Source organism: Podarcis bocagei, assembly GCF_964188305.1.
Source record: "Podarcis bocagei genome assembly, chromosome: 8".
NCBI classification, from domain to species: Eukaryota; Metazoa; Chordata; class Lepidosauria; order Squamata; family Lacertidae; genus Podarcis; species Podarcis bocagei.
The window spans coordinates 89110787-89124690 of NC_138133.1; the positions used below are offsets into that span (position 1 = coordinate 89110787).

Consider the following 13904-nt stretch of genomic DNA (forward strand, 5'->3'; position numbering starts at 1 on the left):
ACTGTCCTCCTCCTTCATCTCAAAGACATACAGCATTTTTGGGGGAAGGGTGGCAGGAAGTCATCTTTGATCCCTCCTCTCTGTAGAAGAAAAGCAAACCTCCAGCTGTGGTTGGGGTAAAGGTTTGTCCAAGACCCTGTTGATTAAGACAAGGCGATTGTGATTAAGACAAGACCTCCACCAGCCAGGACTTCTTCTCAGCTGATCAGTAAGGTGTTCTACCTATATGCTGTTATAGGAATGACAAGGTTTTTGCAACCTGGTTGAAATATACTCGGAGTCGAGTGTGGATTTCATGCTCTTTATTCAGCTCATAGTAGTGAGGAATGGAAGTTCCCCCAAAATGTCTGCTTTATATACATTATTTACACAATGGGCCCCATGTGATTGGGCTATTTCTGGGATTCTCCTGTAGGCCAATCAGGTTGCAGATTCACTTCCACCTGGAGTTGGATTGGGTGGCTCCTGCGAACCAATCAGCATGCTGCATTCTGGATCCTATTGTTCTAGGACCAATCAGACTGCTGCATTCTGAATCCTATTGTTCTAGGACCAATCAGACTGCTGCATTCTGAATCCTATTGTTCTAGGACCAATCAGACTGCTGCATTCTGAATCCTATTGTGGTTAATAAGAAACCACAAGAAACTAGTTTTGCAGGGAAAACCCCCCTGAAAAACAGCCTTGCTGTTCAAAAACCTGAAACATCCCACATTTCCTTTACCCTTTCGCCTCTTCTCCTGCCTTCATGCTGGCTTCCTTTTTTTCCACTCTAAGGGAGCCATGGTCTAAAGATAGAAACAGATAGTCCTATTACAGTCCAAGACCCTTGAAGACCCCAGAGACGTACATTCTGCTTCTACCTTGCCTTCCTCTTCTCACATCTCTTTCTCCAATCCTGCTGCTGGTTCCTGTTTGGCGCATGAAACACTTGCCTTTCTTCTTCTCACTGCTCCCTGTGACTCTTTCATAGAGCATCTTAAGCTTCTCCTTGCTGGACCTTCCTCCCTGCCTTATCCTTGCCCTACCTCCAAGAGACCTCTTCTTCATGCACCCATCTTTCTCCATACTGCTCAACTCACCTTTCTCCTTCAAACCTGCTCCCTGCAGCTCCCGGCTTCAGCATCGCCTAAAATTTCCTCACATTGCTCTCCTGGCAATCTCTCTTCAACCAGGTTCTCCTTCCTTCCTTCCTTTCTGTCCCACTTAATCTCATTGCCTACCTGTTCCTTTGGAATCTCCCATTTCCATGCCACCTTCAGCTCTTGCATGTATACCCCTGATATCTGAGAATTAACAGCCCCCAAAGATTGGGGAGATGCCTCCTGATCCCCTTCCTGGCTTCTTATTATGAAGGTGTTTGGGGAAAAACCTGTTGCTTTAATTCTGGAAGGGCACTTTTGACTATCCGTTTGCACAAAATCTGAGCACGTGAATTTGTAGCAGACAGACTCATAGGAACACCGAAACATAGAAATCTGCCCTGTACAGAATCGGACCTTTGGTCCATCTAGTTCACACAGTCTACACTGACTGGGTTTCAGGCTGGGAACTCTCCCAGTCCTACCCAGAGACACTGGGGGTTGAACCACCTCTGAGCTACAGCCCTCCCTCATGTTAGGGTCATCAACGTTATCCATTGCTAGAACTGGCAGAAACTGCAAGTGCTTCAAGGAAGTGAGGAAGAGGACCTATGGCTGGGTTTGGTACGTCGCCTAGTGGAAAAGTCTCATCAAAACTCAAGATTCCCTTTTGCAATGGATGGCTCAGGGATAAGCAAATCTGAACGGCTCCTAATTACTGCAAATGCAGAATCCCAACACTGATCTCTTAGAGAAATGATGGACAAATTGACTCTCTTCTTCCTTGCATGGAATATTACCTGTGCTACTGTCTCACTGATCTCTTTCCGTCTCCCCGCCCCTGTTCCATGTGTTGTTTCTGTTCACTTTTTTTGGATTGGGCTGGGTTCTGTTCTTCCCACCCTGTGCATGTCCCTAAGTCCGTTTTATTAACTTTCAAGTTGCAAAAGGGTGCCATTGTTGGGATGTCCTGCTAGCCAGTGTCATATGTTTGAGAAAGAGGTGGGGAGCACACCTGAAAAGAGGAGGTGGGTGATGGAGTTTTTGGGCACAGGGTATGGTTTGTTTTGTTTTGTTTACCAGATTTATGGCTCAGTTTGAAAACTATTCCTTTTTTTAATCAAATCCCGCTCTGCCAGTCCAAAGAGAATCCCACGCCCCCTTTTGAACTATTTGCTCATGTGAGTATTATCAAAATAAGACTTTCCCCAAGGCTAAATATCCAAGTTGCCTCTGATTACCATTGAGGGGGGGGAATACTCAGTGAGCAAAAATAATAATCAGTGAGCATCTCCTTCTCACCATTTGCTACAGAAATAGGCTGTTTAATTTGTTCATGCAAATTTAGACAAGATTATGAGTTGATACCAGGTAAGGGGAAAATATGTTTCTAGAAGAAGTGGCTAAGAGCCAGTTATGAACTGGCCTTGATTCCACCCAAGTGTCTATTGTATAGCAGGAAATGAAATAGATGAATACTCAGAGAAGACCCAGCTACAACAGGAACACACAAAGCTGCTTTTGGTCCATCTAACCCAGCATTGCCTACACTGACTGGCAGAAGCTCTCCAGGATTTCAGATAGGGAGTCTTTCCAAACCCTACCTGGAGATGGCGGGGATTGAACCTGGAACCGTTTGCTGGAAAGGCCGATACTCTACCACTGAGCTATGACCCTCCCCAGCTGATGTTGCCTTATTCCAAATGCACCCGGCTTGAAATTTTTGCTCCCGCATCTTCTGCAAACAGGCTTATGTTGCACTGTCACATAAGTAGACCTCTCTCTCTCTCTCTCTCTCTCTCTCTCTCATGTAGTTGTTTTTGCAAATTGGGGCTGGTTCAAAAAGGGGGAATCACCTCCAAAAATATCACAAGAATTTTTGGGCTTCTTGTGAATAAAGACCTGTTTTGTGGAAAGATCTAAAAATAATGGATTGCATGGAAGATATAGCACATCTTAAAAACCCAGTACACATGAGGCAAGCCTGGATTCATCATTGCATTATTTTTACCCCCACCTTCTTCTACAAGGAGCTCAAGGTGGTAGATATGGTTCTCCAGCTCAAGATTGGTCCACTTTGTTTGAATGCCCCTTGGGCAACAGAGAGATGCTTTATGCATCATTGGGGGAAAAACTAGCAGTCATCGAATCTCGCTCATGGCTAAACAGCACATTAAGGCATTCTCGATTCAGAATTTAACTAATCTAAGGCAAATCAGGTATAATTAAAGCAGGTTTTCTACTCTAAAGGAGTCTCCTCAGGATCCAGAAAGTGATTGCAAGAGCAAACAGGTAGTTTTCATCAAAGCTCCGAGAGAGAGATCCAAAATCGAACAGCTGGGTAATACTTTTACTGGGACCAACCAAGATATCAGAAAAGTGTGGAGAGCTTTTTTGTTCTCCATCAGGCAAGATGGAACGCAAAGCAGAGGATGAGGGGGTCAAGGTGTGTCAAGTTGCACCCCTAGGATTCTAAGATGAAGACACAACCACTTGTCATCCTCAAACCCTAGTCCATAGACTATACCTTAGGTGTGGAGTGTGTAGGTTACGTTAGGGTAAGCATTAATATCATTATTATTACTATTATTATTATTAAATTTTCTACCCCACCTTTCCCTCCAAGGAGCTCGAGGTGGTATACATGGTTCTCCCACTCCTTATTTAACAACCCAGCTCAAGGTGGTGGATATTGTTCTCCACCTCTTCAGTTAAGCACCACGACACCCCTGTGAGGTAGTTTGGACTGAGAGAGGTAGTGCCTGGCCCAAGATCACCCAGTGAGTTTCATGGCCAAGTAAGAGGATACACACCCTGATTTCACAGGTCCTAATCTGACACTCTAACCACTACACCATGGTCCCACCTGTTTTCTCAGTGTGCATCGTTATTTTATGTTTACATATGGCTCCTTCCTTGGTCAGAAACCCTGTCAGCCCCTTTCCTCGGCCGACCAGAATGTCCCGTTGATAGCTCGGAAACCGTTCGGGACAACCCTGCCTCTACCAGAAATTATTCCTCTGTCGCCCCTTGGAAAGCAGAGGTTTGCGGGATCCGCTCGCATGAGCGGCTGCTGCGTCGCAACCGGAATGGCAAGGAAGGCTCAATGATGGTCTCTTCTCTTCCCTCTCGCAGGGCATCGCTGTGGAGCTCCTGTGTGGTCCTACCTCTCCTCGCCCTCACCTGGATGTCAGCAGTGCTGGCCATCACAGACCGCCGGTCAGCCCTCTTCCAAATTCTTTTCGCAGTCTTCGACTCCTTGGAAGGCTTTGTCATTGTGATGGTCCACTGCATCCTGAGAAGAGAGGTGAGCATCTGAGCAGGCATAATAATCCTCCCGCAGGGCCTGTAAGACAGAGCTATTCCACCTGGTTTTCAACTTGAACGTAGCCTGATCTTTTATTCCCCTTCCTTCCCTCCCTCTCCCCTTTTTATGAAGATTACCTGCTCTGGGATCCTAATTCTCCCCTGGTCTCCCCGCTGGCTCAAATAGGACTAATTTAGCCAGCTAGCCCTGGTAATCATCTAATGTTTATTGGATGGATTTTTCCCCAAACTGATTTTTGAATTCTGAATTTATTGTTATTCACATTTTATATAGTATTTTATGCTGTTTTTTATTGCATTAATTAAGCATTTTAAATTTGTTGTTAGCCGCCCTGAGCCCAGTTTTCTGAACTGGGAAGGGCAGGGTTTATATATATATATAAATTATTATTATTATTATTATTATTATTATTATTATTATTAATAATAATAATAATAATAATTTATACCCTGCCCATCTGGTTGGGTTTTCCCAGCCAACAGAATAATAATAATAATAATAATAATAATAATAATAATAATAATAATAAAGCCATAAAACATCAAACATTAAAAACTTCCCTAAACAGGGCTGCCTTCAGGTGTCTTCTAAAAGTCAGATAGTTGTTTATCTCCTTGACATCTGATGGAAGGGCATTCCACAGGGCGGGTGCCACCACCGAGAAAGCCCTCTGCCCGGTTCCCTGTAACCTACCTTCTCGCAGGCCCTTGGAGGTGGACCTCAGTGTCCCCGCTGAATGATGGGCATGGCGACGCTCCTTCAGGTATACTGATTCGGCTCAGCCCAAACTCAAATCTTGCCTTGCTTGAGAAAAGACCATATATTGCTTTGCATAATTACTGGATCAGAAGGCATTGTCCCAGTCTCCTTTGATCTGTCAACTGCTAGGTTGGCAGGAGCAGGGACCGAGCAACGGGAGCTCACTCCATCATGGGGATTCGAACCGCCAACCTTCTGATCAGCAAGCCCTAGGCTCTGTGGTTTAACCCACAGCACCACCCGCATCCCTTGGGAGGTGGGGTATAGGGGGCCTTAATAAAATCTACAAGCCACTCTGATTCCCATCCCATAATCTTTAGCTAAAACAGTAGTGAAGAAAGTTCTTCTGCACACAGTGCATGGTTAAACTATGGAGGCAGTGATGGCCACCAACCTAGATAGGCTTTAAAAGAGGATTGTACAAATTTGTGGAGGAGAAGGCTATCTGTGGCTGTTAGCCATGATGGCGATGTTCTGCCTCCACAGTCAGAGGGGTCGTTGCTTAATAAAGATGGATGAATTGATAAATTCTAGTACCATTCATTAAAAAATTCTGAGGGCCCATTCTCTTTCCGCCCTCATCCCCAGGTTGTTGTAAGGACTCATTCTATAAATTTTATTTATTTATTTCACAATGTGCTTATACTGCCCAATTGCAATGAAACTTCTAAGCCAGGGTTCGGCAAAGTTTTTGTGGCTTGGGCCGGTTCACAGTCCCGCAGACGCCGCGGTGGGCAGGAGTGTGTGTGAGCGCGCACCCATACGCAAACACTATTTCCGGTGCTCCTTCCGGCACAGAGGAGTTGTGCACAGCTTCCCATTGGCTGCAGGAGCTTCCTGCAGCCAATGGGAAGCCAACTGGCATCGTGGAAGGCAGTCCCCATCTGTTCCGCCCTGGTTTAGCACGGCGCATGTGAGTGTTAGGATTTTTATCTCACCAGCTGCGCAGAGAGCAGCACAATGGTTGTTTACATCATGTGAGTGTCTGAGAGTGTGAGACAGGAAGTCTCTGCTCAGTCTCAGTACTGTAGAAGTTACTTTCACTTCTGAGTGAAGTGTGCTCTTCTGTACTTCTGTTCAGAGAGAGCAGACACGCTGATGGAAGCTCTATGTATAGACAATGTAAATCAGTGGCGTAGCGTGGGTTGTCAGCACCCGGGGCAAGGCAAGTAATTTGCGCCCCCTAACCCGTGGATTTGCGCCCCCTAACCCGTGGATTTGCGCCCCCTAACCCTAACCCCCAGATGTTGCGCCTGGTGCGGCCGGCCCCCCTGCACCCCCCACGCTACGCCACTGATGTAAATAAAGTAGTTTAGAGCTACTGATTGTCTCTTTCTTCTGCAATGGGATGCCAGAAGACGAGTGTCCTCTCAGGAGACAGGGGTTGCTTATTACTGGTCTCTCTGGACTGAGGAAGATTTACAGCCAGAGGGTGACCACCGGAGAGACGCCTCGGTGTCTTAGGAAGGTGGTGGCCTTCCCGGGCATTTTTCCAACAGTGAGCTGACCAAGGGGGTGGCTGGGGTCCTTGAACAGGAGGTGGGGATCCATGGGCCGGTCAAACGGGCCGCTCTAAGCAGATTCTGCTGGGTGTGCCTCTGTCCTGGTGCTGAAATGACTTACTGCTCCTCATTCCTTTCCTTTTGCTCCTTATGACGCTCTGATCCAATTCTCTCTCGTGCCACACATTTTCCCAGGTGCAGGATGCTGTGAAATGCCGAGTGGTGGACCGCCAGGAAGAAGGAAATGGAGATTCTGGGGGGTCGTTTCAGAATGGACATGCTCAGCTCATGGTAGGATAAAGTGCCTCTTGTTCCTCTGTTAAGGAATGAGGAAAATGCAGTTTTTCTCTTCTGTAGTGAAGTTACAGGGAACCAGGCAGAGGGCCTTCTTGGTAGTGGCACCCATTGCTGCAGAATGCCCTCCCATCAGATGTCAGGGAGTTAAATAGCAACTTCTAGAAGACATCTGAAGGCAGCCCAGTTTCTCGCAGCGAGGGAACTGCCAGAAGACCCTTGGTGCTGGACCTAAGTGTTCGGGCAGAACAATGGGGGTGGAGACACTCCTTCAGGTATACTGGACCGAGGCTGTTTAGGGCTTTAAAGTTTTTAATGTTTGACGTTTTATTATGCTTTTATATTTGTCTAAAGCCACCCAGGGTGGCTGGGGCAACACAGTCAGGTAGGCAGAGTGCAAATAATAAAATTATTATTATTATTATTATTATTATTATTATTATTATTATTATTATTATTAGTGTGACAAGGGCTGTGCCACTTTCAAACTCATGGAGTCCCGCATTGACTCCACATGTCTGTGAGGTCACCTCCAGACAGCCTGTTTATTTTCCATTCATCCCCATTCGCTTGCACCTAGTTTCCCCATAGGTTAGATGATTAAATAATGCTTTATATATTTTATTTATGGAAATGTACCAGTTGCTTTATATTTTGAAAGATTAAAATAACATCACAGCTGTGCAGAAAGCCCAGCACCGGCTGTCAGTTGAATATGAAATTAGGTTTCAGGTATTATTAGTAGTATCCAAAGTTTTAAATGGCTTAGGATGAGGTTATCTGAAAGACCACCTCGTCCCTTGTACACAACAGGCCAGATCACTTGTGATCTTCAGGAGGAACCCTCCTAACAGTCCCAGAGTTATCCCATATTAGTTTAAGTCTCTAGGCAAACCTAGGATTTTAGCTACAGATAGGTAGCCGTGTTGGTCTGCCATAGTCAAAATAAAAAAAAAATTCCTTCCAGTAGCACCTTAAAGACCAACTAAGTTAGTTCTTGGTATGAGCTTTCGTGTGCATGCACATACCAAGAACTAACTTAGTTGGTCTTTAAGGTGCTACTGGAAGGAATTTTTTTATTTTGACTAGGATTTTAGCGTAGTGGCAACAGTAACTTGGGACACTCTTCCTATGGGAATCAGACAGGCACCTATAATCCTGATGTCATCTGCTGAAAATGTACGTATTTCAACCAAGTGTTTTTAGAGAATGAACTGGATTCTGCGTTAGTCGTTTGTTCTTCATTAGGTGGCTTTAATAGTTTCAGTGTTCACCACCTTGATTCTTTTAAAAATAATAATTATTATTATTTAACTAAAGAGAGAAATGAAATGAAGGGAAAATCAGCTCTACTAGTCTCATAAATTAGCAGGATGCATGCTTGGACTAGGAAAAAAATGTCTCTTGATTTCCACAGAATATTCCACTTTTCTGCCCAGTTAGCTCTTGCACAGCCACAAAAGGCTCTCTTGAGAATTCATACTTGTAAGAAGTTGTCTTGTGCTGAGTCAGACCATTGTTCCATCTTGCTCAGACCTTTCTCCAATCACTATCTTCAACTGAATGTGCATTGAATGTGCATCTGGATTCAGATTCTGCTTTTCCGATCTGTTGCGTTCGACAGGATGCATATCTGAATGCGTCTCTGACCCGCCAACTGACTTGCAGAAGAGTCTCGGCATGCAGTTTTCTCCTCCAGCTGATATATGCAAGAATATGCACAAGCTGCTACCAGCTTCCTTCCCACACACATAACGATACAATAATCTTTATACGATAATCTTTATTGTCATTGTCCCAGACAGAACAACAAAATTGAAAAAAAATCTGCATTAGACATTCAAAAACCAACAAGCCTGCTATCCCAGCCTGATTAGCCCCCTAAAAACTCTGATACCCCATAATTAAATACAATAGACTCCCACAGAGACTACCTTACACTGCTTTTAAAACCAAAATCGCATTTGGATAGAAACTGTTCCTCAGGTGGCTAGTCCTGGTCTTTATAACCCTGTACCTTCTTCCAGGAGGCAGAAGCTGAAAGAGATCATTTCTGGGGTGCACACTATCCTGCGCTATCTCTGCAGCTTCCTTATGGCACCTTGAAGTGTAGATTTGATCCAAGGTGGGAAGAGGGCACCCAATTATTCTCTCCGCAGTCTTTACAACCCTGGACAGCATTCTTTTTTCCCTGGCCGTGCAGCACCCAAACTACACACACAGACCATAAGTTGATATCTCCCGCTGGTTATCTCCCGCTTGGACTACTGCAATGTGCTCTACGTGGGGCTACCTTTGAAGGTGACCCGGAAACTACAACTAATCCAGAATGCGGCAGCTAGACTGGTGACTGGGAGCGGCCGCCTGGACCACATAACACCAGTCTTGAAAGACCTACATTGGCTCCCAGTATGTTTCCGAGCACAATTCAAAGTGTTGGTGTTGACCTTTAAAGCCCTAAACGGCCTCGGTCCAGTATATCTGAAGGAGCGTCTCCACCCCCATCGTTCTGCCCGGACACTGAGATCCAGCTCCAAGGGCCTTCTGGTGGTTCCCTCACTGCGAGAGGCCAAGTTACAGGGAACCAGGCAGAGGGCCTTCTTGGTGGTGGCACCCGCCCTATGGAATGCCCTCCCATCAGATGTCAAAGCGATAAACAACTACCTGACATTCAGAAGACATCTGAAGGCAGCCCTGTTCAGGGAAGTTTTTAATATGTGACATTTTAGTGTATTTTTCATCTTTGTTGGAAGCCGCCCAGAGTGGCTAGGGAAACCCAGCCAGGTGGGCGGGGTACAAATAAATTATTATTATTATTATTATTATTATTATTATTATTATTATTATTATACACTCTCCACAGTACAATGGTAAAATGCCATCAACAGGTCCTTTTTCCGGAGGATTCTCAGATTCTCAGAAAGCAAATTAGACAGGAGCAGACGTGAAGAAGGATTGGCATAATTGTCTCCATCCCAAAGGCAGCATTCACCCAGCCTTTCCTCATTTCCCCAACATTTCTCTAACTCTTAATTTCCATATTATATTTGAGCTTTCATGCGACATAAAAGCCGCTTCCAGAAAATTAATGGAATATAGTGCATGTTTGGTGCTAATTTCTGTGTTAGGTGATTCCAGAAATTGCAGCTCACTTAGCCCAGAAAAAAATATTATTATTATTATTATTATTATTATTATTATTATTATTATTATTATTATTATTAAAATTTATACACTACCCTTCATCCAAGGATCACAATATGAAAACACAACAATACATACCACAGTAACAAACAGAAACCCGTCCCATTTAAAACAGATTGTTTAATTGGCCAAAGGCCTGGGAGAAGTTTCACATCGCCAAAAGTTGGGAGACTTGTGTGCGAGTCTGACGCTGCACAAGACACACTGAAATCTGCCTTTTGTTTGACGTTCAAGAACCTGAAACAAAGAGCCATTTCTGATTTAACGAAACCTTCCCCGCTTAACTCAGGTGGAAATTGTCCGTTGACCAGGCTGATAGCTCAGAATGGTTTCAGATACAGATCTAAATGAAAAATCTGGTTATGGTTACGCATTCAGACGATCATCTGCGCCCATCAAAGACTGGAGGGAATTGTGGGAGTGAATTGACAAAAAGCCACAGTTCCATAATGCCATAGGTGCTGCAGTGTGAAAGGAACATTAGACAATGGGGCAGAAGTGGACAATGGCAAATTATAATCAGGAAGACAATATTGCCCCTGTCTGAACACCTTCACTTTTCAATAACTCCCCCTTTTGTTCACACCAGGGTCTTGTTGTTGTGACTCTTTGCTTGCTAGTTCTGGAAATGTGCCAGTAACGATGGATTTGAGGCCCCCCTTTCCTCTGCCACCCCATAACCTGCCCCCTACCCTCCGCCTTGTTGACCACCGCCCCCTCCTGTTTTCTCTGTCTTCCAGACTGATTTCGAGAAGGATGTGGATATGGCTTGTAGATCAGGTGAGCACATCACAGGTGAGAAATCAACAAGTGACCTGGTTTGGGGATTGAGCTTGACCTTAATTTCCTTTTCTTTCTTATGATATATATCCTTGCTGTCTGTTTGTGTCAAAAGTTGCGTTGCGTCTGGTCTGTGCGTCTGAGCTGCTCCCGGCCATTCCTGCCCCTCAAGAGCTCCTGCCTCCTTCCATCTCCTGTAGGCTAACTCTCCTCCACTGCCTTCCTATATGCTTGGGGCTTGGCTGAGGTCAACGGCAACCTCCATGGGGACAGGCTTTTGGAAGGGGCATACATAGAGGAAGAAGAGGCCTAGGCCCAAACTGGACACATTGGTGGAAGCCAGGCTGACCTAATCCCATGACTGCACCATTCATATCTAGAGCCAGGATGGCATGGGAGGGTCTAATTCTGTGACCAGTTCCTGCCCCTCCCCAATGAAAATAATGACACATGACACAATAATTAAGGTTAATGGCTAAATAAGGCCACAACTTTATTGGTTACAGGTGATGAGCGGTATTGGCTTAGGCATTGGTCCTAACCACTATATCTGACTCCAGCCCATCCGCTTGAAGTCCGGGAAGGGTTAACCACCAGTAGGGGGAGTCCTGCTGATGCACATCAACTAGGGACTCCCCTGGGGTCACCAATTGGGGGTGTGCCTTAGGCCCTACTCTCCCTAGGCTTCAGACAGGGCCACAACCCCCCCCCCGAATCCTTTACCGGACTAGCCTTCAATATGTGGGGCAGGTGATGGCGCTACCTCCCCTCTTGCATCTACAGAGCAATACCAATGCCTAACTGCCAATACCCGGAAAGTTATGATGATTTGCTACGAGGTAGGCGAAAAACCAAGTGACTGGTGCCAATTTGCCACGTGGAAAAATTCCTACCAGGCCCCTTAACGGCAACCAACCAAGGTCCATAGCAAGGTCAAGGAACGAAAACCCTATAGGGCGGGAGGGTGGGGAAAGCATTAACAGCTGGCAGGTGGCAAAGATGGAGATCCCCGGTCGTCTCCTGGTTTCAATAAGGCAGGCCACACACCCTAAGCCAGCTGATTGGCTGGCCAGGAGGTGACGTGGCTGGGAATACCCCCAATCGTGCAAGGGCGGGGTTCCACCCTCCACGCACGTGGTGGGGCCGAGAAGTCCGCAACCCCACCTCCTCCGAAGTGCAGAAGTGGCTTTCCTATATCGAAGGGGACTCTGGCATTGATGAGGAGCTGAGACCCTCTTCATGCCCTGTTCCTTCAAGCGTCTTCCAAGGGGGGAAGTGTTGGAGGTTAGGGGGCATGGGAGGAGGGGCAGAAGATTCAGGTGCCCTCCCCTCTGTGCCCCTTCTTGTATAAAAAAAAAAATAGACTCACTTTATACTTGAATGAAAATGACTGCCTTTATTTATCACAGTTAGGTCAGCCCTTGGCAGGTCTATTATTATTATTATTATTATTATTATTATTATTATTATTATTATTATTATTATTATTATTATTATTATTATTTGGCAGGTCTTTATTTATTTAGTTTCTCCCTGCTGTTCAGTCTTCCCAGCTTCCCAGGGTGGCCTGGTTGTTCAAAACAAGACAGAGCCTATCCTGCAATTTTACAATCTAAAAGAATCAAAAAACCACGATATAAGAGGGAAAAGGAACAGGGAGGGAAGAGGAAAACCAAAACTCCAGCACCAGTTTCTAAACAGTTGTTCCTATAACAACTTCTTATTATTATTATTATTATTATTATTATTATTATTATTATTATTATTATCCTGTTGGAGTGACATTAAGCATTGCACTCCCAACACTGGTTCCCACAACCATTTTTGATGCATGATAACATCCACATGAATTGGCTTTTCGTTGGGGCATAGTGGATTTGGGTACATTAGTTTAATCACTGTGTGGGTACTTTTACCATCTTCCCCAATTGCAGTTCAATGGTGGAAAACATTTCAGGAAATGGGTTGAAGCAGGCAGTGACGAGTCCTGATCTGGGCTCCAATTTCTTTCTTTCTTTCTTTCTTTCTTTCTTTCTTTCTTTCTTTCTTTCTTTCTTTCTTTCATTCATTTCATATTTTTTTTACACTGCTTGATTGTAAAAGGGGGGGACCCTCAACATGGTTTTTAAAAAAGATAACAATAAAATTACCAATAAGGAAAAATAACAATGATTTAAAAAGGGGGATCTGCTTATACCACACCCAGGAGGTCTGTAGCACCATTCACATAACAAAAACCACCATGCAGATATCAAAATTTTCCAAAGTAGGGGGTTTGTGGCTTCGCTTTTGAAAACAAAAAAATGGGGGTTCCACACTGGTCAGCAAATTGGGAACCACTGATTTAAGACGTTTGAAAAGTTAAAATAACAATAGGCTCAAAACAGGCTAAAACTCACATCAAATTTCCAAAAAAAAAAAAAAAAAATTCCTTCCAGTAGCACCTTAAAGACCAAGTAAGTTAGTTCTTGGTATGAGCTTTCGTGTGCATGCACACTTCTTCTTTCGTGTGCATGCACACGGAAGCTCATACCAAGAACTAACTTAGTTGGTCTTTAAGGTGCTACTGGAAGGAATTTTTTAATTTTGACTATGGCAGACCAACATGGCTACCTATCTGTAATCAAATTTCCAAACATCTGGATAGGCTTAGAATACAAAGAATACAAAGAAGGCCCCTGCATGATATCAGGCAGTTCCGAAGCAGCTCATGAGACCTGATCATCATGCCAGAAAAACCACTCCGGCTGCCCCTAACCATATAAGAACTGGATGTTTAAATTAGGACATTTAGTGATTTTCAGGATCCTCGCATATTGCATTTCTTCCTCTAGACCTTCCCTGTTCTGGGAGAGGTGATGGGTGAGCTTATTCCTCCAGCATCCTCTGTCTCCTCCGCTTCTCCCTTGCTCTTACCCACGTCCTTTGGGAATTGATCACCCCAGCCTTGCAGAC

At 44.8% G+C, this 13904-nt stretch overlaps 1 protein-coding gene across 9 annotated transcripts in view; it reads left to right on the top strand.

Annotated features, from left to right (window-relative positions):
* ADGRB1 (adhesion G protein-coupled receptor B1) overlaps positions 1–13904 on the top strand; it is a 385256-nt gene that overhangs the window by 351947 nt on the left and 19405 nt on the right. For 5 of the 9 annotated variants that reach the window (XM_081204320.1, XM_081204319.1, XM_081204326.1 and 2 more), the window contains 3 exons: positions 4218–4389; positions 6867–6962; positions 10910–10964. In XM_081204320.1, coding sequence (XP_081060446.1) covers positions 4218–4389; positions 6867–6962; positions 10910–10964 — 323 coding nt within the window. The remainder of the gene's footprint in view (positions 1–4217; positions 4390–6866; positions 6963–10909; positions 10965–13904) is intronic. The other 4 variants (XM_081204321.1, XM_081204325.1, XM_081204324.1 and 1 more) reach the window with 1 other exon arrangement.